Below are 20,526 nucleotides of genomic sequence, written 5' to 3' on the forward strand. Positions count from 1 at the left end.
ATGAGTCCTTTGGTGGGTGGTTTGAGAGAAACAGCTCCTGGAAGGGCAGAAATGAAAGAGCAAAACACCACAAAGGGGTTTGCAGCCCAAGGTCCAGGACAGCTTTGCTCATTCGAGTGCCACAGAGCACATGGGATGGACAAAAAGCCATTTTCAAAAATTGCTCAGAAATATCTGAGAAGGGTGATGTCAGGACTTTGTGGACCATATTCATGTGCACAGAACAAGGTTTAAATTGCAGCATGGAGAGGCTTGATTAGACAGAAATGGTAGAGGATAACATTGCATAGGCAGGCTTAGCAGGACTGTTGTGGATTTTTAAAAACAGGTTAGACAGATATCTGCCAGGAATAGTTTGGATCCAGCTGGTCCTGCTTTGAGATAGGGCAATGGCCTCCAGGTGCCTTTCTTCTGTAGTTTCTCATAATTTGTGCAATGCAATAAATATGTATGGATATGTGCTGGCTCTGGTGATATTTTTGCAAATATGAGCTTCACTTGAAACTCCGAAGCTTAACTGAGGAACATCTGAAATATTAATTAAGGCTTGAATCCATGGTCTGCATGAGCAAGGCTGAGTATGAACTGATTTAGACAGTTTGAGACTTATGTTCCAGTTTTGCTCCAGGCTTCACCCCACAAGCATCTTTTACCTGAACATCATCTCTCATCCAGCTTTTGAAAAGCCGTGAGTTTTCTGGCCTCTGTGTTCCACCCAAGCTACCAAAACCTCTCAGCCACATCTCATTGTCCTCATAAACCTTCATGTGCTTCTCCTCCAGACATACACTGGTTCGATTCTGGTGGCAGTAAACCCCTACCAGCTCCTACCCATCTACTCACCTGAGCAGATACGCCTGTACACCAACAAAAAGATCGGTGAGATGCCACCACACATCTTCGCAATTGCTGACAACTGCTACTTCAACATGCAGCGCAACAACAAGGACCAGTGTTGTATCATAAGGTGAGTCGGGGAATCTGTAAATAGCCTCAAAACGGATGCTGGGCATGTGCAACGTGGTTGACGGGGAACAGCTTATCAAACAGAATAAGAAATCTGAAAGACCTATTAGATCTTCTATCCACATATTCCCAGCGTAGAAGTGGTCTCTGTTTGCAGTCACTGTTCCTAGTAAAGACACTTTATTGATCTTTTTGGTACTTGCCCTGCAACTCAATAGATCTTCTATTCATCTTTAACCTTCCTTTTTAAATTTAAACTTAGTCCTCCTACAGACATCACAGATGCAGAAATCTATACATCCTGTACAAGGAAGGGCCATGGACAAGCTTGAGCATGGGACTTGTGGTTGTTCACACTGATGTCTCCCTGTATGGCTTCGCTCTGGACTGGTCAGCCTTGGGCACCAAGAAATGTCTGGTCACAGTTATGGTGATAGTTCAGTGTCTGTGTCCCAAAAGGTGGTATGAACCAAATTTTCTTCCCTCAGCCCTATTTTGAACCCTCAAACCATCTTTGTGGTTTCAGGAAACCACATCCCTCCAAGGCATGTCTACCCTAAGTTTTATTTCATAAAAACGGAATTCTGGAGCACCCTGTGCACAGTATTTGAGACATGTGGGGCTGAAAAGGCCATGCAGTAATGATTATTTTGCAGGACTAAAAAAACATCATATAGGGCCCAGAGGAGAGTCAAGGCCAGGCATGAAGCAATTCAGGCCAAGGCTGGTTACTAAACACCAGGAAGGTCCATTTCAATCACTTACTTTGGCTCTGCCATATAACAGATGGGCCATAGACTCATACCAAGGGATTTCTGTCCAATCCTTCCTCTTGCACCATCAGAACAGGCTGAGAGAGTTGGAGATGTTCAGCCTGGAGAATAGAAGGCTCCGGGGAGAGCTTATTGTGCCTTTCTGTACTTAAAAGGGGCCAATAAGAAAGATGGGGACAGACTTTTGAGCAGGGCCTGTTGTGACAGGACAAGGGATGATGGTTTTAAAATAAAGAAGGGGAGATTCAGGCCAGACATGAGGAAGAAATTGTTTACATTGAGGGTGGTGAGAGCCTGGCCCAGGTTGGCCAGAGAGGTGGTGGCTGAACCATCCCTTGGAGACATCCCAGGCCAGGCTGGACGGGGCTCTGAGCAACCTGAGCTGGTGAAGATGTCCCTGCTCATGGCAGGGGTGGCACTGGATGAGTTTTGAAGGTCCTTTCCAACCCAAACTATTCTATGATTCTATGATCACTAGATAATGGAAGTCATCTTTCAGTGGGGAGAAAGCTTTGCGGACTAACTCTTGCACCTTGCCCTGTGATCCTCTCCACTCCTATCTGGCCCTTACCTAGACATGTGGGCCTGTGAAATTGCCAGTCTCTAAAAGTCAGTATTTCACAGTCTGCCTTCTAGTGCGTTTTGGTAGCTCAAGACTGATGATGAAGCTGCCCCATGGGACCACCCAGCCCCTGCACCACAGGCTCGTGGTCTGGTGGTCATACCTAGAAAAGCACTGTCTGAAAGTGCTTCATGACCTTCTTGAATGATGGTATCTGCTGGAGAGACCCAAACCCAAGCAAACCATTTGGGCCAAATGGACTGTGAAGCAAATCTGGGTCTTGGCTGGAAGGTGTCCAGTACTGTGTGTTACCATTTCTCCTGCAACCAGTCCATGGGATGCTGGAAACCCATCCTTACTGGCCTCATCCTACTTATGCTAACACAAGGCTGAGAGGCATCAGTTCCTTGAAGAAAGAGAGGGGACATTGGCAGGGGTGCAGCAAAGCTTTCACTGACCTCGATTCCTGTTGTTTTTGCAGCGGCGAATCTGGAGCAGGGAAGACAGAAAGCACAAAGCTGATTCTGCAGTTCCTGGCAGCCATCAGTGGTCAGCACTCCTGGATCGAGCAGCAGGTCCTGGAGGCAAATCCCATCTTAGAAGGTGAGGCCTCAGATGGCGGAGGCATCTTTTTTTTACTGGGAAAAAAAAAAAAAAAAAAAAATAGATTCAGGAGACACGAAATATGGCCAAATGTAAGTCATTGGGTTGAATTTTGAGTCTCAAAAAAAGGGAATTTCTTTTCTTTTTTTAAATAGCAAAAGCAATGTAGTAAACATTTTTTAAATAGCATGTTCTGGTTTTTTCCATGTGAATTTATTTTTCACAAGACAAACATTCTCTGGTTTGGATTCTGAAATTTTCCATTAGTATTTTTGACAACTCTTGCTGAAAATGACAGGTTTCAGCTGACCTGAAAAGTCTTTCAACTGTTTCATTCACTTAAAATTAAAAAATATTGTTTTCCCACTTAAATCAGTACCTTTTCCCCCCAAAAAAAATCTCAAAACAGAAGCCTGAATTTTACCTAATTCTCTTTGTAGTCTGAGATTTAAAAAATGCCGATCATCAGATACACAAAGTTCTTTTGAATAAAATCTCACTACCTCTTCCCGTGCTGGAGTCATAACTGAATGCAGAGCACCAACATCCTGTGGATGCTGCATTCAATTAACTATTTTTTTTGTTTTAATTGACCATAGCTGCAAAAATCCTAGTCCTATTCTTTGCTGGTTCGGAACATGAGATTAATTTGTTCAGAGCTTCCCAGACTAAACACCTTGTGCTGGTAATACACAATAGCAAACCACACCTTCTCCTTCCAAGATCAGCAAATGGTAGCAGAATGCAGAATAAGAAATAAAGGCAGTTCAAGGAAGAACCAGATAATGAGAATTTGTGACCCTAATAGGTACACTGGCAAGCAGTTACTGTGATCAGCCCCATCGTTTTAATGTGATGTCTGTAAATTAAATAAGTGATCTGACCCTCTGGCCCCAATGTGATGCCAGATGTAGCTTTTATACTTAAGCAGAAAAATAGCATTTTCCTTAAAGAATAACATTATTTTTACCCCTCCTACTACTGATAGCGAGCAGTGGTTTGCTTGGTAAATAGCCCCCTAGGAATTAACAGAAATGTGAATTTCCTGACTGCTTTCCATGCATAATGTCAGCAGAGATGACAAGAAAGTCCCTGGCTGAGCTTTCCTTATCTGTGCTCTGCCAGAGTTTCCTTCAGCCATGGCATGAAGATGCAACGGGGGTCTCAGGGCACAGCAGGGCTGCCTGACCACCATCATGGTGCGTGTTTTTTGAGCAAAAACATGCACTTCATCACTGCTAGAACTGCGTGGAAGAGAGTTTCTGTGTTTCAAATGCATCTCCATCACCCGCCAGCAATCCTGGAGCATAAATTCCAGAGCATGCTGGCCGGGGTGCTCATGCCAGCCATCCGCACCCACACAGAGGGTGGATGTGGGTACCTTTCTCTGCACACAGTCTGTTTGCAGGGAGAAGTCTCCTGCTGGAATTTGGCTTAATCCCTCCATATTTCACCAAAGGACAAGCTCTTTCCTTTCCCTCTCAGTCACCAAATCTCTCACCAGCAGCTCTGTCATTTCCCGCTCAGCATCACCGTGCACACTACAGCATCCTCCTGCCAGCCTTCCTCGGCCCTCTTGTATTTCACCATCTGCTGCCAAAATCCTGCTGTCCTGGCCCTTCTTCCTGGATAAGGTCACCCCATTCCCATGCATCTTTCTCTGTGCTCCTCTCCATATTTCCAATTACAGTCATTTGTGGTATGTCCTGTTTCCCCATGCTGAGATGAAATTGAGCCAGACAAACTTAAGGGTAAGGTTTTGGGGCTGCTTTTTACCCTCTCAGCCTCACTCTTTTGGTTATTTTTTTCTAGCCATGAGATCAGAGCCACAATTGTCCCTGCATCAGATCCTCTATGACCTGCTTGCAATTCTTCCCCACAGCTTTCGGGAACGCAAAGACCATCCGTAATGACAACTCCAGCCGATTTGGGAAGTACATCGACATCCACTTCAACAAGAGGGGAGCCATCGAGGGGGCTAAGATTGAGCAGTACCTGCTGGAGAAGTCCCGGGTCTGCAGGCAGGTAAGGTGATACACCTACAAGGTGTGGGAGCGCTTGGTCGGTCAACCTTCTCTCTGGTGGCCAATGACAGAACCCGAGGGAATGGCAGGAAGATGTGCCAGGGGGCTTAGGTTGGATATTAGGAATAGATTCTTCACCCAGAGGGTGCTGGACACTGGAACAGGCTCCCCAGGGAGGTGTCACGGCCCCAAGCCTGACAGTGTTCAAGAAGAGACTGGACAACGTCCTCAGACACACGGTGTGAACTGTGGGGTTGTCCTGTGCAGGGACAGGAGTTGGACTCCAACTCAGGACTTTCTATGATCCTATGAACCTTTGCAGTGCTGTTCTCCTCACAGAGCTGACATTTGTTCTTCTACTGCAGGCTCAGGATGAGAGGAATTACCACGTGTTTTACTGCATGCTGAGAGGAATGACTCTGGAGCAGAAGAAGAAGCTGGGTCTTGGGAAAGCCACAGACTACAACTACCTTGCGATGGTGAGGGCAGTGAAGCAGGGTTTTGGGGAGGTGATGTGGTGAAAGTGTATTAGCAAGGGAGAGAGGAGTGAGAGGTGCTTTCTCTGCAGCCCAAGAGTTGCTTTGCTGGTTGTCACCTTTCGAGTCTCAGCCACAGGGTTTGTGGGACTTTGTCCCATCACTGCAAGACTTATAGTCCTCATAGTCTTAGTGCAAACCCTAAACCCCTGTGTGCAGGCCAGGTTATTTCCGCTCTTCCTCTGGAGCAGGACATACGCTTGAATGGTTTTGGTGTTTGATACCCATGCCACTTGTCTGGAAATAGCCAGGGTGTTAGATACAACTTGATGCCCTGGCAGCAGCAATGGACAGGGAGGAGTGCATGGCTGGATGGTGCATTCTCAGCAGCATATGGTGCTGGGCTGTCTCTGCTCCAGAAGTCTGACAGAGCCAGAAATCTTCAGCCCCACTCCCTATATCATAGAATCACAGAATAGTCTGGGTTGGAAGGGACCTCCAAAGCTCATCCAGTGCCACCCCTGCCATGAGCAGGGACATCTTCACCAGCTCAGGTTGCTCAGAGCCCCGTCCAGCCTGGCCTGGGATGTCTCCAGGGATGGTTCATCCACCACCTCTCTGGCCAACCTGGGCCAGGCTCTCACCACCCTCAGTGTAATAAATTTCTTCCTCATATCCAGCCTGAATCTTCCCTCTTTTAGTTTAAACCATCACCTCTTGTCCTATTGCAACAGGCCCTGCTAAAAGTCTGTCCACATCCTTCTTACAGGCCCCTTTTAAGTATGAAAAGGCTGCAATAAGGTCTCCCTGGAGCCTTCAATATACCGGTGTTGCAATGCAGAAGAGGTGGTAGAAGCAGGTGTAATTAAGGTTGGCCCATCAGCAGCAAGGTTGGGACCAAGCTTTCTAGCTGGACCAGTGGGAGACTCCAGTATGTTTATTTCTTGCTCTGTATCCCCACTTCAGGGAGCTTTTTCTCCTGCTCTGATATCAGCCAGACATGGGATAGCTGGTGACAGCAGGGTAAGCGCAGGTCACAAGGGTGAGCACTGAATCAATGCTCACCAAAGGACAGAACCAGATCCACAGGTTCAATGTCATCTTTGGCTTATTCATCCCCTAAAAAAAACAGCTGCTGATTTATGGGGAAGCCTGGATAGCTTAGGGTTACACACAGATGCTCTTTGCTGAGCAGCTGCTCCATTTGTTCCTGTCTATGAAGGAGGTGAGATGGAGACACTGTTTTCTGTTTGTTGCATCATTCATAACGTCAGTCGAATCTTTTCCCAGTTATGGTATCTGTATTTCAGAAGTCATGGTGCAGAGGATGAGTGATGAAAGTGCAGAAAACAAATAATAATTAACTGCCAATTAATCTTTTGAAGGAGCCCGGGATGTGACTTGATTTTGGCCTGAAAGTCCCTGGGATAGTCTCAGACTCTGAAGTCTTTTGTGTAAAAGCCATGTCAAAAATCAGTGTCTAGAAGTCAGAAAAAATCTAAACAGAAATAGAGCAATACTTGAGTTGAAGTGTGGGGAAATGTAGTTCAAGTCACTTTCTAAACTATTTCCGTTTCCTTTTATGAAAAATTTGAATCCATATTGGAAGTTCAACACAACTTGATTTCACCACAAATTATTCAGCTGAATGCAAATTTTACTGGATACGATTGTATGGCCTTTGCTATATGAGAGGTCAGACTAGATGATAATAATGGTCCCGCCTGGCCTTAGAAATCTGTGAATCTGTGAATTCTCTGCTACCTCTTTTCCTCCCCAGGGTAACTGCACCACCTGCGATGGCAGAGATGACAGCAAGGAGTACGCCAACATCCGTTCCGCAATGAAGGTCCTTATGTTCACCGACACGGAGAACTGGGAGATCTCCAAGCTGCTGGCTGCCATCCTGCACATGGGGAACCTGCAGTATGAAGGTACAATGACAAAACACAGGGATATGGTCCAGCGCATTTCTACTCCTTATTCTGCATGATAGGAGGGAGCCAAGCTTAGGGACAGAGAGCTGTAACCAGACCACCTGCCACGGTGCCATGCCAGGGACCCAGGTGTTTATTGTGGTGTGAAAGGACAAGAAAGGAGGAATAAGTCCACTTGTCCACTCTGCAGGGCTGCCAGACTGCAGCGTGCTCTGTGACATCCACCTTTCCTGAATTTAGGGATGTTGAGTATGGCAACTGACCATTCAATAGGCTCAGGTTTTGCAAGGAGAGACTAATGGAGTGTTTGACAAGTGCTTGTGTGATTAGAAATGCCTTTGTAAAGGCATCAAACTGCCCTGCTGTCAGAAATGACACGGTGATTTTAAAAACCTCTTTGGAAGACAGAAACCTAAAGCACTTGCATGCCAGAAATGTATTTACCCCATCAGTCGTTTAGGTTGGCTGACAGAGCAGAATACAGGTCCTTTGCAAACATCAGCAGGACTCCAGCAGCCACATGAACTTTTCTCTCCCTTCTGATGGCCAGATTTTGCCTGGCCATCACACCAAGAGAGAGGAGAAAGACCCTTTCCCTCACCCCATCCACCTTCTGCAGAGCTGTGTCCCTTGCTGATGAGTTTCCCTCTGCCTTTCTTCCCCCAGCTCGGACCTATGACAACCTGGATGCCTGTGAGGTTGTTCAGTCGGCGTCACTAATCACTGCAGCATCATTGCTGGAGGTCAGTGGCTCCGCGGTGCTGCTGTCCCTTTTTTGGCTTGTTCCCATATTCCCAGTGTTGTGGCAAAGCCATGGATGCTTTGGTGGCACGTCATCCTAAAAAGGACATCCAAAAGAGCTCAGTCCCTAAAAGAGAGTGCTTCCCTCCTTGATATAAAGGGAGTTCATTACAGTAGCCAAGACAGAGATGTCATCTATGCTCAAATGAGGTGAGATGATCCTCACCCAAACCATCCATGCAGTGGCTGGAGAGTTCTCCAGTGGCCTCCCCAGCAGAAAACACAGCTTCCTCAAGGACATCATCTCATCTCCATAGGTGCTGCTGGTCCCAGGGTGTGATCCACTGCTGTCTGTGGGCTGTTTTCATGTACTTTAGGGGGTGGACATTTCCCTGGGTTGGTCTCAGAAGTGTGAAAAGGGGCCAAGGGGATGCAAAGCAACGTTCGTGCTGGTAGGATACAGCTTTGCAGGCTGTGCTTTTTCATCTTCTGCCTCCTCTCCTCGTTAACATTTCACATTAAGTGACAGGAACACTTTACATGGTAAAACACTGTATAAAAGTATTAATTACTCTATCTAAGAATGTCTGTGACATCATTTGAGCTATTTGCCATGTACAGCTAAGAACAGTCATATCATTTACCTGCAGCCATGGGGGCTATGCAGTTCTTCTCTGGCCATGAACATTCAGGCTAGTAGCCCAGGACATTGCAAGGACTCCTCGTGCTGTAGAGTCAACAGCTGTGTTCGGTGGTATCTTTGCCAGGTCGACCCTCAGGACGTGATGAACTGCCTCACCAGCCGGACTATAATCACCAGGGGTGAGACCGTATCCACCCCTCTCAGCATGGAACAAGCACTGGATGTGAGGGACGCTTTTGTAAAGGTAAATCTTAGGGCATTCCTTTCTGGTCTTGTTGCTAAGCTGAATAAATCTGCCAGTTTTCAGACTGGAGCATCCACTGCACAGGAAAAGTGTCTCACTGAGCTCATGTGAGTTCAGATCAGTAGATGGCCTTGAAACTTATGTTCTTAGAGGGATGCACAAAGAGTTGAGATGGAAGGAGTCTGGTTAGCCTAGTCTTCAGGAAATTTGCAATCTGGATTTGAGACTGTTTATACTCAAAGGTAACCTGTTAAAGGGGCCAGCATTCTGAAATGACTTCACCTCAACTTCAGGAAAACGTCACAGCCTGAGCCTCAGGGTTAGCTCCTCAGCTGCTATAAATCAGAGCAACTCTATCAACACCTGTAATGCCCACACCCGAATTTCAAGATTTGGGCTTGTCTGCAGTGGTAAATTAAGCTGAACATCCCAGGAATAGGGATAGAGCAGTTCAGGAGTCACCAGAGAGAGATAGCATCACCTGAGGCTTTGGGTGATGAAGGGTGATGAGGTGAGTGTGCATCATTGCTGTGCTGTTTACAGCCCCATGCATGTTGTAAAACAAGTGTTGGTGGCATGCTTTGGCCAACTTGGCACCTTCACTTATTGTAGGGAACTGGTTGTTCAAGCTAGCTTGTTCAACACCTAACTAGCTTGCAAATCCAGACAGTGGTGGTGGGCCTTTGGATTAGGCTCCCACTCCTGGTGGTACTGCCGTGGCTCATACAAAAGAAATAAATAACATTGTAAAATATGCAGTTCTGGAATTACTGAAACAGCAATAGTTCCTTCATTCAATCAGCAAACTGTTCGGCCATTGCCGCAATATTTGAGTCAGCTCCTTGTCCAGGTGAGATGTCCTTGGCTTTTCTAGCCGTGCAATGTGGCTCTGCTGGTCTGTAAAGACAGATGTTTAGAAAACAAGGAAAGGACTCTCTGGCTGTAGAGCAAGCCCATAGATACAAAATTTAAGGATTTTGCTTTCAGTTGTTTTTTATCTAGGCTTTCAGGTCTGTTTTCCTTCATTTACATAATGGGTCTTGAAGCTTTAAACCATGCCAAGAGTCTGGCATAAATGTTGGTTAGCATGTCCTCAGGGACTGTCCAACTGCTCGTCATGCTTCAGGGAAGCCTGTGCCCTCTGAGTGGTGCTGCAGACCAGCAGGCTGAACTGCTAACTTGACTCAGTGAGCTTCATCTTTGGGATGTTGCAGGGAATTTATGGGCGTCTTTTCGTCTGGATCGTGGAGAAGATCAATGCTGCAATTTATAGACCTCCTTCCCAGGAACTCAAAAGTGTCAGGAGATCCATCGGCCTCCTTGACATCTTTGGCTTTGAGAACTTCACTGTGAACAGGTATGGAGCTTGCAAAAGCAGAACCAGGTCTTAACCCTCCTTCACCACCCCAAGATCAAGGTCTTGTAGACCTTTCACCGCTCCTGAGATGAACAGGACTGGACTGGTCAAAACTTCTTTCTATATAAGAGATTATCAGAATTAATCACTTTTATGTTGCAACAGACAACACATTTACTTTAGTTTTTCAAGTATTTGCCACATAGTAGCCACAGCAGATAACCTCTAACTAATTGGTTTAGGCTACACACATATGATGTCTTTAACACTGTTTTGGAGGAGAAAAACTGATTATCTGAACCTATAAGGAAATTCTCATCCAGCAGCAACCTTACTGAGTGGTTGATGAGGTCTGAGAGTACTGCTTCAAGCATGGAGAGAGACAGAAACATAGAGCATGTTGGATCTAAAGTGGTCTTTCCTTGACCTTTTATCCACAGTTTTGAGCAGCTTTGCATCAACTTTGCGAACGAGAACCTGCAGCAGTTCTTTGTGCGTCACGTCTTCAAACTGGAGCAGGAGGAGTACAACCTGGAGAACATCAACTGGCAGCACATCGAGTTCACTGATAACCAGGATGCCTTGGACATGATTGCCATCAAACCCATGAACATCATCTCCCTCATTGATGAGGAGAGCAAGTTCCCCAAGGTGTGTTTTGGGCTCAGCCCTGCTTCCAGTTAATCTCCTGTTTTTACTCCTTTTGCACTTTTCATGCTGGCACCCCTGTGAGAGGGCTGATCAACCCCAAATATACATTCACCAGTTTGTTACCTATTCACAACTTTATTGCTCTGTCACATTTTCTTCCATGAGTACAACTGTGGTTAAAACAAGTTACCTTTTCTAGTGGAAGAATATACCTTCAAGTGGCTCAAGAATAGCTGTTAAAAAGTTTAAGACAAAATAATGTTCAACATACTTCCTTTGCAGCACTATCTTGAATATAGCGCAACATGCCAGGGATATTTAATCCCTTTTTAAAATTTCTGCATTTGCAATATCCCCACCAACACATCTCTTCTCAAAATGAATACACATTGCCACCCAAGACAAAAAATGAAATGCACTGTTTATTGGAAAATTATTTTAATGGGACAAACCCTGATTAAACATCAGATCTTTCTCTGTGTGCACAGGGTACAGATGCCACCATGTTACACAAGCTGAACTCACAACACAAGCTTAACACCAACTACATTCCCCCGAAGAATAACTACGAAACGCAGTTTGGCATTAACCACTTTGCTGGAATCGTTTACTACGAAACAAAAGGTATGGGGCAGTTTTCTGGGGCACTGCAGGTGTGAGGGGATGCTCAGGGGAAGATGGGCTGCTGCGATGGGTCAAAGCAGGATAGTATCCCATAGTAGTGTCTTAAAGAGAGAAGCCAGAGAGTGGTGGTCAATGGTGCGGAGTCCAGTTGGAGGCCAGTATCTAGTGGAGTGCCTCAGGGGTCAGTACTGGGGCCAATATTATTCAATATATTCATTAATGATTTAGACGAGGGAACTGAGTGTACTATCGGCAAGTTTGCTGATGACACTAAGCTGGGAGGAGTGGCTGACACGCCAGAAGGCTGTGCCGCCATCCAGCGGGACCTGGACAGGCTGGAGAGTTGGGCGGGGGATAACCTGATGGAATTTAACAAGGGAAAGTGTAGAGTCCTGCATCTGGGCAGGAACAATCCCAAGTTCCAGTATAGGTTGGGGCATGACCTATTAGAGAGCAGTGTAGGGGAAAGGGACCTGGGGGTCCTGGTGGACAACAGGATGACCATGAGCCAGCACTGTGCCCTTGTGGCCAGGAAGGCTAATGGCATCCTTGGGTGTATTACAAGGGGGGTGGTCAGTAGATCGAGAGAGGTTCTCCTTCCCCTCTACTCCGCCCTGGTGAGACCCCATCTGGAATATTGTGTCCAGTTCTGGGCCCCTCAGTTCCAGAAGGACAGGGAACTGCTGGAGAGGGTCCAGCGTAGGGCAACAAAGATGATTAAGGGAGTGGAGCACCTCCCTTATGAAGAAAGGTTGAGGGAGCTGGGGCTCTTTAGTTTGGAGAAGAGGAGACTGAGACCTTATTAATGTTTATAAATATATAAAGGGTGAGTGCCACGAGGATGGAGTCAGGCTCTTCTCAGTGGCAAACAATGATAGGACAAGGGGCAATGGGATCAAGCTGGAACACAAGAGGTTCCACTTAAATTTGAGAAAGAACTTCTTCTCAGTGAGGGTAACAGAGCACTGGAACAGGCTACCCAGGGAGGTTGTGGAGTCTCCTTCCCTGGAGACATTCAAAGCCGCCTGGACACATTCCTGTGCGACCTCACCTAGGCGTTCCTGCTCCAGCAGGGGGATTGGACTGGATGATCTTTTGAGGTCCCTTCCAATCCCAAACATACTGTGATACTGTGATACTGTGATACTCCTTTTCTGGGTGCAATGACTTTGATCCAGTCTCAAGATGTGCCTCTGTCTTCCTTCTCTTGGTCCCCTTTCTCTGCCCATTCATTAACCCCATGACCTCTCCAAGAACACCCAGTAGACCAGCAACCCAGAGGCTGCTTGCAGGGCTCATCGTGGCCATGTTGTACTGTGTCATCTACCTACCTATCTACCTATCTATCCAACTACCTATCTATCCAACTACCTATCTATCTCTCTATCTACCTACCTATCTAAGTGTTGTCCCATTATTCCTCCAGGTTTCTTGGAGAAAAACAGGGACACGCTGCATGGAGACATCATTCAGCTGGTGCATTCGTCAAAAAACAAATTCATCAAGCAGATCTTCCAAGCAGATGTGGCAATGGTAATGCAGGCGAGAGAAGATCTTTGTTCACGAGGGTGTTTCCTGGAAGGGGCAGGATATTTGTGAAGAGTCCTATTGCTCTGATGCTGTTTGGGTTGTTTCCAACCTGGTAGTGTGAGCCGACTATCGTGTGGTGCCATGGGTACATCCAAGTTCACACCTCCAGGTCACTGCAATCAGTTTGTCAAATACTATTTTGTGCTGTGATTGCTCCTCTCCTAATTGTGTAGGGATGGGAACAATAAGGTTTGTGATTGTAGAAATCTGAGAGAGAAAGATCTAGCCCCTCCAGCTGAGTAGTCCAGATCTGTGTATAATAGAGTGAGAAGTGAAAACTAGATTCTTGTAAGACCAGAGCAGAATGAAGGGACAATCTGGCTGTCCCTTAAGCAACACGACAGGACTGAGAGGGACCAGCCAACAGTCACATTTTGTTCTTACAACAGCAGAGAGAAGAGACACCAGGCATGAAACCTGAACTTTAAAGCCCCAGTCCTCCAGGAGGGTTTGTGCTTGCTCCATGCTCAGTGTAGGTTAAGACCACGTGCACTGAAGCTTTGGAGAAAGGCACAGTTTGCAACCTTAAATCTTCCCACCATATGTGAGCATTGATCACTGGGATACCAGCTTAGGTGCTGTGATTAGTGACTATTTCATCATGAATAACACAAATATTTGATGTTTTCTCGACTAAGTTGGACATCTACACCTCCCTACTAAGACATCATCAGCCCTACTCCCAAAATTAAAGGAGAAACCGATTTAAAATATCAGCCTTGCAGAACCTGAAGATCTACAGAGATAGGTCATTACAGCCAAATCCTCTGGGCTTTCCCTAGGCAGAGCCACAGGACTGCAAAGCAGTTGAGGATAAAGTTTTCCAAAGCAACCAAGTTTTCCAGAAGTTGAAGTCCTGTTTCCAAATGCCAGCTAATGCCACTGATGATCCAAGGACTTTCAGCAGTGCCAAACAGATTTAAGTGCTGAATTATTTTGCCTGCTAAAGAAAAGAAATGTTTAAATTCCCAATAAACTACTTTAAGTAGGCTACAGACACTTTTGCAAGCCGTTTTCATAACCTTTAGCCATTCAGTTTTGCTCCTGCTGAAATGAGGCATCAATATATTTTTTACTTCATTAGGAACAAGATAATGTTTATCAGCCCTGATTAAGCTACCAATTGGCATGACAGTCCTGGTGGGTTCAGAGCTATCCAAAGATGCGGATCCGCCTGCTGAACTAGATGCTAACTCCCTTGGCATCAGTGCTGCTGTTTACTTTGCTTTTTATTACTTGCTCCTCACTGCTTTTTATTTTCAGTGCAGGCTTTGCAGTTCACCTTGGAAATGATTTCTTGCTTCTTTGGGCAGAGCAGAGATACACTCTGGGAAACTGATGAGCGGGAGCTCTCATGGTTACACAGTCGTATAGACTTCTTCATGGGAACACCTACCAAGCATCTTTGAAAGATGCTGGAAGTATATGACAGCAAATTTGAGGTTTTTTTTCACCTGGGCATTGTCTAGGACCCAAGAACTGAGATGTTTTAAAGCATCAGAGCACTTTTTTTGAAATAAAACTTTTATAGTTCCATTAAACATCTTCAGAATCTGTCCTGAGTTGTGGTTCCTGTGCTTTGATACTTTAACAACCTCTGCTTTCCTTTTTTTGAATGAGGGATTTGTAACCTGACTGGCATGGAACTGGAAGAGGAGCAAACACTGTGTGCCAGCTCCCCTAATCATGCACAATGTTAGCGTAACCTGGGAGAGCACAAGTCCTCTAAACACCACACACAAAAACCTGCTCAGACAAGCAGGATCAAACATGGGGATGATATTATTTCACCATTGCTTTCCACCAAAATTCAATCATATTTGCAGTCCCTTTCTTAAAACACATTCCCCAAGAGAAGGAGCAGGTGAGGATGAGTCATGGGAATTGATTGCATGTAGCAAAGAGCTGGTAATGCTCATCTTGAAGGTGTGCACACCTTCCCCCAGCATCAGCAAGACAATCCGTGGAGAAACCTTCCAGAGACACTCAGACCAGGTTAATTAAATCTAACATCTTCTCTTAAAAGGAGAAAAGTAGCTGCTCTGCTAAGGTCTAAATCAAATAATGAGGCAATTTGCTCAACAGTTTCCAACCTTTGGTCTTCAGGAACTTATTGATGAGTTTGCAGAAATTTGAGAGTCAGTGAAAAACAAGTCCATCTGCTTTACATTGTCTTTCAAATGGGATCCTTATATGCCAGAAACTTGAGGAAGCCACAGATCAGAGAGGCTTGAAAATGAGTTGAAAGTGTGTATTTGAATATTGTACTGACTGTTGGGTCCCTGAAAGACCTAATATTTGTAGGCAATGAAGCTTGTGTGGTGAACTGGGTATTGTTGGAACACATGGGGCTGTGCAGCCCGATTTGTGCATGCCCACCATGGAGGAGGTCTATCTGCATGTGTTTGCTGGATCGGGACATTGCTTTGAGCAGCGCCAGGTGAAATTATGGATTCAGTGGGAATTATGCACCATTCCTCTGAGGAATCGGCCGGTACAGCCTGGCAGTGGTGGTTGCTCAAGGAACAGGCAGAAGGAACAGTGAGGCTTAGAAACCAGTGAAGGGAAAAACAAGTAGAGGGATTTTCCTTTTGCAAAAATTTCAGTTCTGTAGAAACTATCTGATTAAAAGTTGGATTAAAATCAGGAAAGGAGGGATTTATTTAGAAATTTTGTGACATTTTTTTTTTCCTTGGCGTCTTCCCAACCACTATCGATTGAGAACAACCGGTCACAGGAGAGCAGGGATGTCTGAGGGTCAGGAATGGGGGTGGTTGAAACTGGATGGATAATGAGTGAGATTCAAAGATGTAGAAGAGTTTTCCCTAAGAGGCAAGAGCTGGACGGTGACAATTCCCTCACCTTCAGGGACGTGAATGTGGAGACAAAGGGGAAAACCAGAAGGGGGACAGACAAAAATCTAAGAACTAATGCATTTTGTTTGTGAGATATTTTAACAGCTGGACCTCCAAGACTAACAATGTCAGGTTCCTATTTCAGTTATTCCTTCTTTTCACTATTTGCTCTTCTCTGTCTCTGTTTGTTTTTTGTTTTGTTTTGTTTTGTTTTCGCCTGTGCTTCATGTAGTTTCTCTGTGGCTATGCATCCAGCACATTTGGCCAGTCGCCCACACCCACACCAAAGGTAAACGGAATACATGAGTTCCTCTGTTATATATTCCTTGGCAAGGATTGTGCTTTGTTCTTGTTGGTTTATTCCTCTTCCTGCACTGTCTATAGAGGATGCATTTCAAGTGACCAATGTGATGGAGAGCATTTTTATGGCTTGCTGAATAGACGCAGGTGTATGACTGTGCTGTTTATTTCTAGGATTCAACTCAGAAGAACCACGTAATGTTGGGAGTTTGGTTTTGGATAAAATCAGAACCAGCTCGAGACAAAGTCTGGGGATGTTTTTCTGATATTTGAATCATTTTAATGAACTTCAGTTGGATCATCAGTGGGACTTGTGTGTTGCTTATCATGGTGCCACCATTGGTTACAGTGGGACATTATTGCCTATGCAAATGCAAATCTGGCCCTGTTTTGCCCTTTTTGGAGCAGGAAGATGACAGTTCGTGTGCAACGAGAGTCTCCTGGATGGCATTTCTGGTTTGCTTGGAAATGCCATAATTCTCAGAGGAGGGTATAGGTCTTGTTCAGGGGAGAGCTCAAATCCAAGCCTTCAAAAACACAGTTAATATTGGACTTTGCCATGATCATCCAAGCAGGTTCTTGGCACCTTTTTAGGTCTTTTCTGTTGCGTCTTATCTCCTGACTGGTTCTGATGGCTTCCCAAACCTTTCTTGCTAGATATTTGGCCACAGTGCAGCATATTGTGTGCTAAAGATTTTGTGATGTTAGCTTTGTGGCTCTGCTCACTTTTCCACAACAATCTCTTGATAGCCGGACGATTATGTTAGAGATGGACCTGACTTTCAAAATTCAGATCTTTGCATGGGGCTGAATTTCAATCTCCTTACCTCTTCAGTGTCTTGGGGTGTTTGGACTTGGAATTCCAATGAGGGGGGATTTGACCCAAAATGACCCAAAGTAATTCATTCCGGAGCTGGAATCCTTCCCCTTGATATCATGATTGCAAATGGTTTCTATTTCAACATCTCATTGGGCACCCTCTAGAGTTGTAGCCAAGCCACATTCCAAAAAAAAATAATCTTTCTTGAGTTAGGATATGGTGAGATTAAGCCCAGAAGATACAGGGAAATGGAAGAAATAACACTGATAATTTCTCTGAGTTTTGTTCTTGCCGTAGTTGTTCTCATAATATAGCCTCATGTTCTGTACGTTTTCTAATTAATAAGAATTAATTGTATTTGTTAGGCACTTGAGCAAGGCTGGAACAAGCCAAAGAAAAAAAAAAAAAGATTTTCCGAATATATCAACATCAGTAAGTTTTATAAAATGGGGATTTAATTCAAAACAGTGTTGCTTGGCAGCATTATGTAGCCTATGCCAACTTTGCATCTGAAGGCACTTTCCAGCCTATAGGACAGAGACTGTCTCCTCACTATATGCCACCACAGAACCTGCCTCAACTTTCAGTGGTCACCTGAGGCCACCCCAGTGACGTTTCATATAACAAAACAATAACCAACGAAATTCATTTTTCTCAGACTTCGGGAAAAAAAAAGGCTGAGAAACAGCATGTCATATTGGCATGGCCCAATTTAGCGATCTTTAATATTAAAGAGATGGTGGGATGGTCTTTGTCCAGAACCTTTCCCCAAAGTATTGCTGGTGGTACATGCTTCTCTCTCCTTCCTTAACTCACCTTGAGTAATTCAACTTTCTATTCCTACATTTCCACTGAAGCAGGTTGCCACCTCACTGGCAAACCTAGTGCTGAGCAGGGTGATGGACAAGGTGAGGAGGGACAGCAGGAGTAATCCTATCAGTTCTGACTCTGTGACATTTCTCCTTGTATTTGCTTTTCTCCTTGCTTCTGTTTATTTAGTTTGACTGTTAAAAAGAAAAGGAAAACAAAAGAACAAACAAACCAAACTGGTGACTGCCCTAGGTGGAACTCTGGGCCTGTGTTAAGACCATCCTACCCAGTATAACTTTGTGTCCACCTTAACTCACTGAATACACATGGTGCAAATAAGATGAACTGGTCATTGCTTTCTCAGCCCTGGATATATGATAAGTACCTAAATATGTCCAAGACACCAAAGGAACGAATCTGAATATGCCCCTAGAGATTTACAGCTTCACAGAGATGCTGGGATATTCGCTGATGCTCCAGCTGTGCCACTGGGGATCTCAGACACCCCTTGTTGGCAGAACATCCCGTTGTGTCTTGATGATATTCTGCCTTGACGTGTGTCTTCATGTTACCACAAGCAGGTCTCCACACCTCTAAAGCCAGACTGGCTTGAGGTGGCAGAAAGAGGTGGCATTGAAACATGTTTAAAAACCATACTGGTCTGCAGGTCTTCCCAAACTTCTCCTTGGAGGTGCTGCTTCTCTGTAAATTGTGTAATTCTCTTCTTTTTGTTATTCATCTCTTCTGCTTTTTTTTTTCCCTTTGATGATGGGCACAGGCTCAGTGATTACCCAGTGCCCCAGTCTGGGATATAACACCTGTGAATCCCACTCATTCTTCCCCATGACACATAGATCACGTCCTCCTGTGTGCTAGGCTCTGTATGAGCACCAGTGAAGAGACAGTCTGTGTCCCAAAGCTGCTACAGCCTCAGAGTTTGAAAGATAAAACAAGTCTGGCTAGGAGAAAAGGAGAATGTATTCAGCTCTTTCTTCTTCAGACGGTGGGGACTGGATCTGTTCTGAGCTAAAAAATGTGGTGAAACCTGTATTTTCAGTGCCTCGCTAGACTGTGTTGGCAGGCTGCTCCACTCATTTTGGGGCCATTCTGTTGGAATAAGGGAAGAGGTGTGATCCTCCCCATGCTGGTGTTGAGATGAGGCAGGAGGAACCACAATGTCCAGTGGTTTCACCCTGTCCCTGACAGGAGGAAGATGATGAAAAACACTTGCCTGAGATTTTGTTGTGTATCTGAGAGCCCAGATAGTGCCCATAGGGCTGATGTCCACCACTGAGAGGGGTCTGTGCACAAACATCAGGCCCAGGAACAGGGCACTGGATCAGGCTGCCCAGAGAGGTTGTGGAGTCTCCTTCTCTGCAGACATTCAAACCCACCTGGACACCTTCCTGTGTGATCTGCTCTGGTGACCCTGCATGGGGTGGGTTGGACTGGATGATCTCCAGAGGTCCTTTCCAACCCCAACCATCCTGTGATTCTGTGATTCTGAAAATGGATGTGATGGTGCAGTCTTGACAGGAGGAGCTCAGACAGCTCTGACAATTCAGATAGCAAGACAAGCTGCTTTCTGGCTGCCATCCCTTTCCTCCAGCCCCTTGTAGCAAAAAGCTCTCAGGTGTAAGGTTGGAGATGGCTTTTTACCAGAGCTGGATGTGTGCAAGCGAGAAATACAAGGCATCAGCAACCCAGAGAGGCAGGTCGTGTTATCTGCAAACAAACCACTCCTGCATTCCCTTGTAGACCCTTCTACAAAGTCTTGCACCCTTCCTACCACCACAGCTGAAAAACGACCTCTCCCAGCCAAGCCAAAATTGACAAACCTGGCCAACATGCAGTTGCTTCAGATTTCCAGCACTTCTCCTGCATCTGTTGCTCCTTCTAACCCCTGTGGCGATCCTTTCACATTGCACAGAGGTGACTCCTTGCACATAATTAGCAATGTGGTAAGAAAACATTAATCAAAGCTATCCAAAACAGGTTTATTGCTGAAACAGCCTATTCCTCATCAAATCTGTGATGGAATGTGAGCACCAGGCTCTACACTGCTCTGCAGGTAGCAGCTGCATCCATTAATTACTCTAGATTTATTCACGGTTTGTCGTTTGGGGGAGGGTTTTGCTGGGAGAGATCAGTGATAGCCCCTACCAAGCTCTCCTGGACAAGAAAGCCATTTTTTTTTCTCACGTGTGCATGAGCTGGGTTTTCTCTTGTTGGAATTCCATGATGACTTTCTGTTTGTGTTCATTCGGTTTGTCTCATCATTCAACCTGAGCTGTTCAAATTCCCTGCCCATGACAGGGGACTTGGACTAGATGATCTTCAAAGTCCCTTCCAACCCAAGTCATTCTGTGTTTCTATGAAATTCGCCAGTTTTTGGGGGGTGGCAATGTTATCTGACAGGTTATTGGTGTAATACAATGAAGCACATGTAAATATTTTAGCAAAAGTAGAATTAAAACTCATAATCTTGCAAAACATAGCAGCAAGGCCAGTGCAAATGGGCCTTTGTGACTTCATACATGGCTTGACCAC

The 20,526-nt window shown here is 45.3% G+C and overlaps 1 protein-coding gene across 7 annotated transcripts in view; it reads left to right on the forward strand.

The window, feature by feature from the left end:
* The window catches only part of MYO7A (myosin VIIA), a 114,029-nt gene that overhangs the window by 48,287 nt on the left and 45,216 nt on the right, over nucleotides 1–20,526 (forward strand). For 4 of the 7 annotated variants that reach the window (XM_071815717.1, XM_071815626.1, XM_071815753.1 and 1 more), the window contains 12 exons: nucleotides 783–967; nucleotides 2,783–2,904; nucleotides 4,787–4,929; nucleotides 5,294–5,407; nucleotides 7,185–7,338; nucleotides 8,008–8,084; nucleotides 8,850–8,969; nucleotides 10,184–10,326; nucleotides 10,767–10,977; nucleotides 11,466–11,601; nucleotides 13,028–13,134; nucleotides 16,279–16,335. In XM_071815717.1, the coding sequence (XP_071671818.1) occupies nucleotides 783–967; nucleotides 2,783–2,904; nucleotides 4,787–4,929; nucleotides 5,294–5,407; nucleotides 7,185–7,338; nucleotides 8,008–8,084; nucleotides 8,850–8,969; nucleotides 10,184–10,326; nucleotides 10,767–10,977; nucleotides 11,466–11,601; nucleotides 13,028–13,134; nucleotides 16,279–16,335 (1,569 nt within the window). The remainder of the gene's footprint in view (nucleotides 1–782; nucleotides 968–2,782; nucleotides 2,905–4,786; nucleotides 4,930–5,293; nucleotides 5,408–7,184; nucleotides 7,339–8,007; nucleotides 8,085–8,849; nucleotides 8,970–10,183; nucleotides 10,327–10,766; nucleotides 10,978–11,465; nucleotides 11,602–13,027; nucleotides 13,135–16,278; nucleotides 16,336–20,526) is intronic. The other 3 variants (XM_071815688.1, XM_071815781.1, XM_071815819.1) reach the window with 1 other exon arrangement.

The sequence above is a fragment of the Patagioenas fasciata genome, chromosome 1 (assembly GCF_037038585.1).
Source record: "Patagioenas fasciata isolate bPatFas1 chromosome 1, bPatFas1.hap1, whole genome shotgun sequence".
In the NCBI taxonomy this organism is placed as follows: domain Eukaryota; kingdom Metazoa; phylum Chordata; class Aves; order Columbiformes; family Columbidae; genus Patagioenas; species Patagioenas fasciata.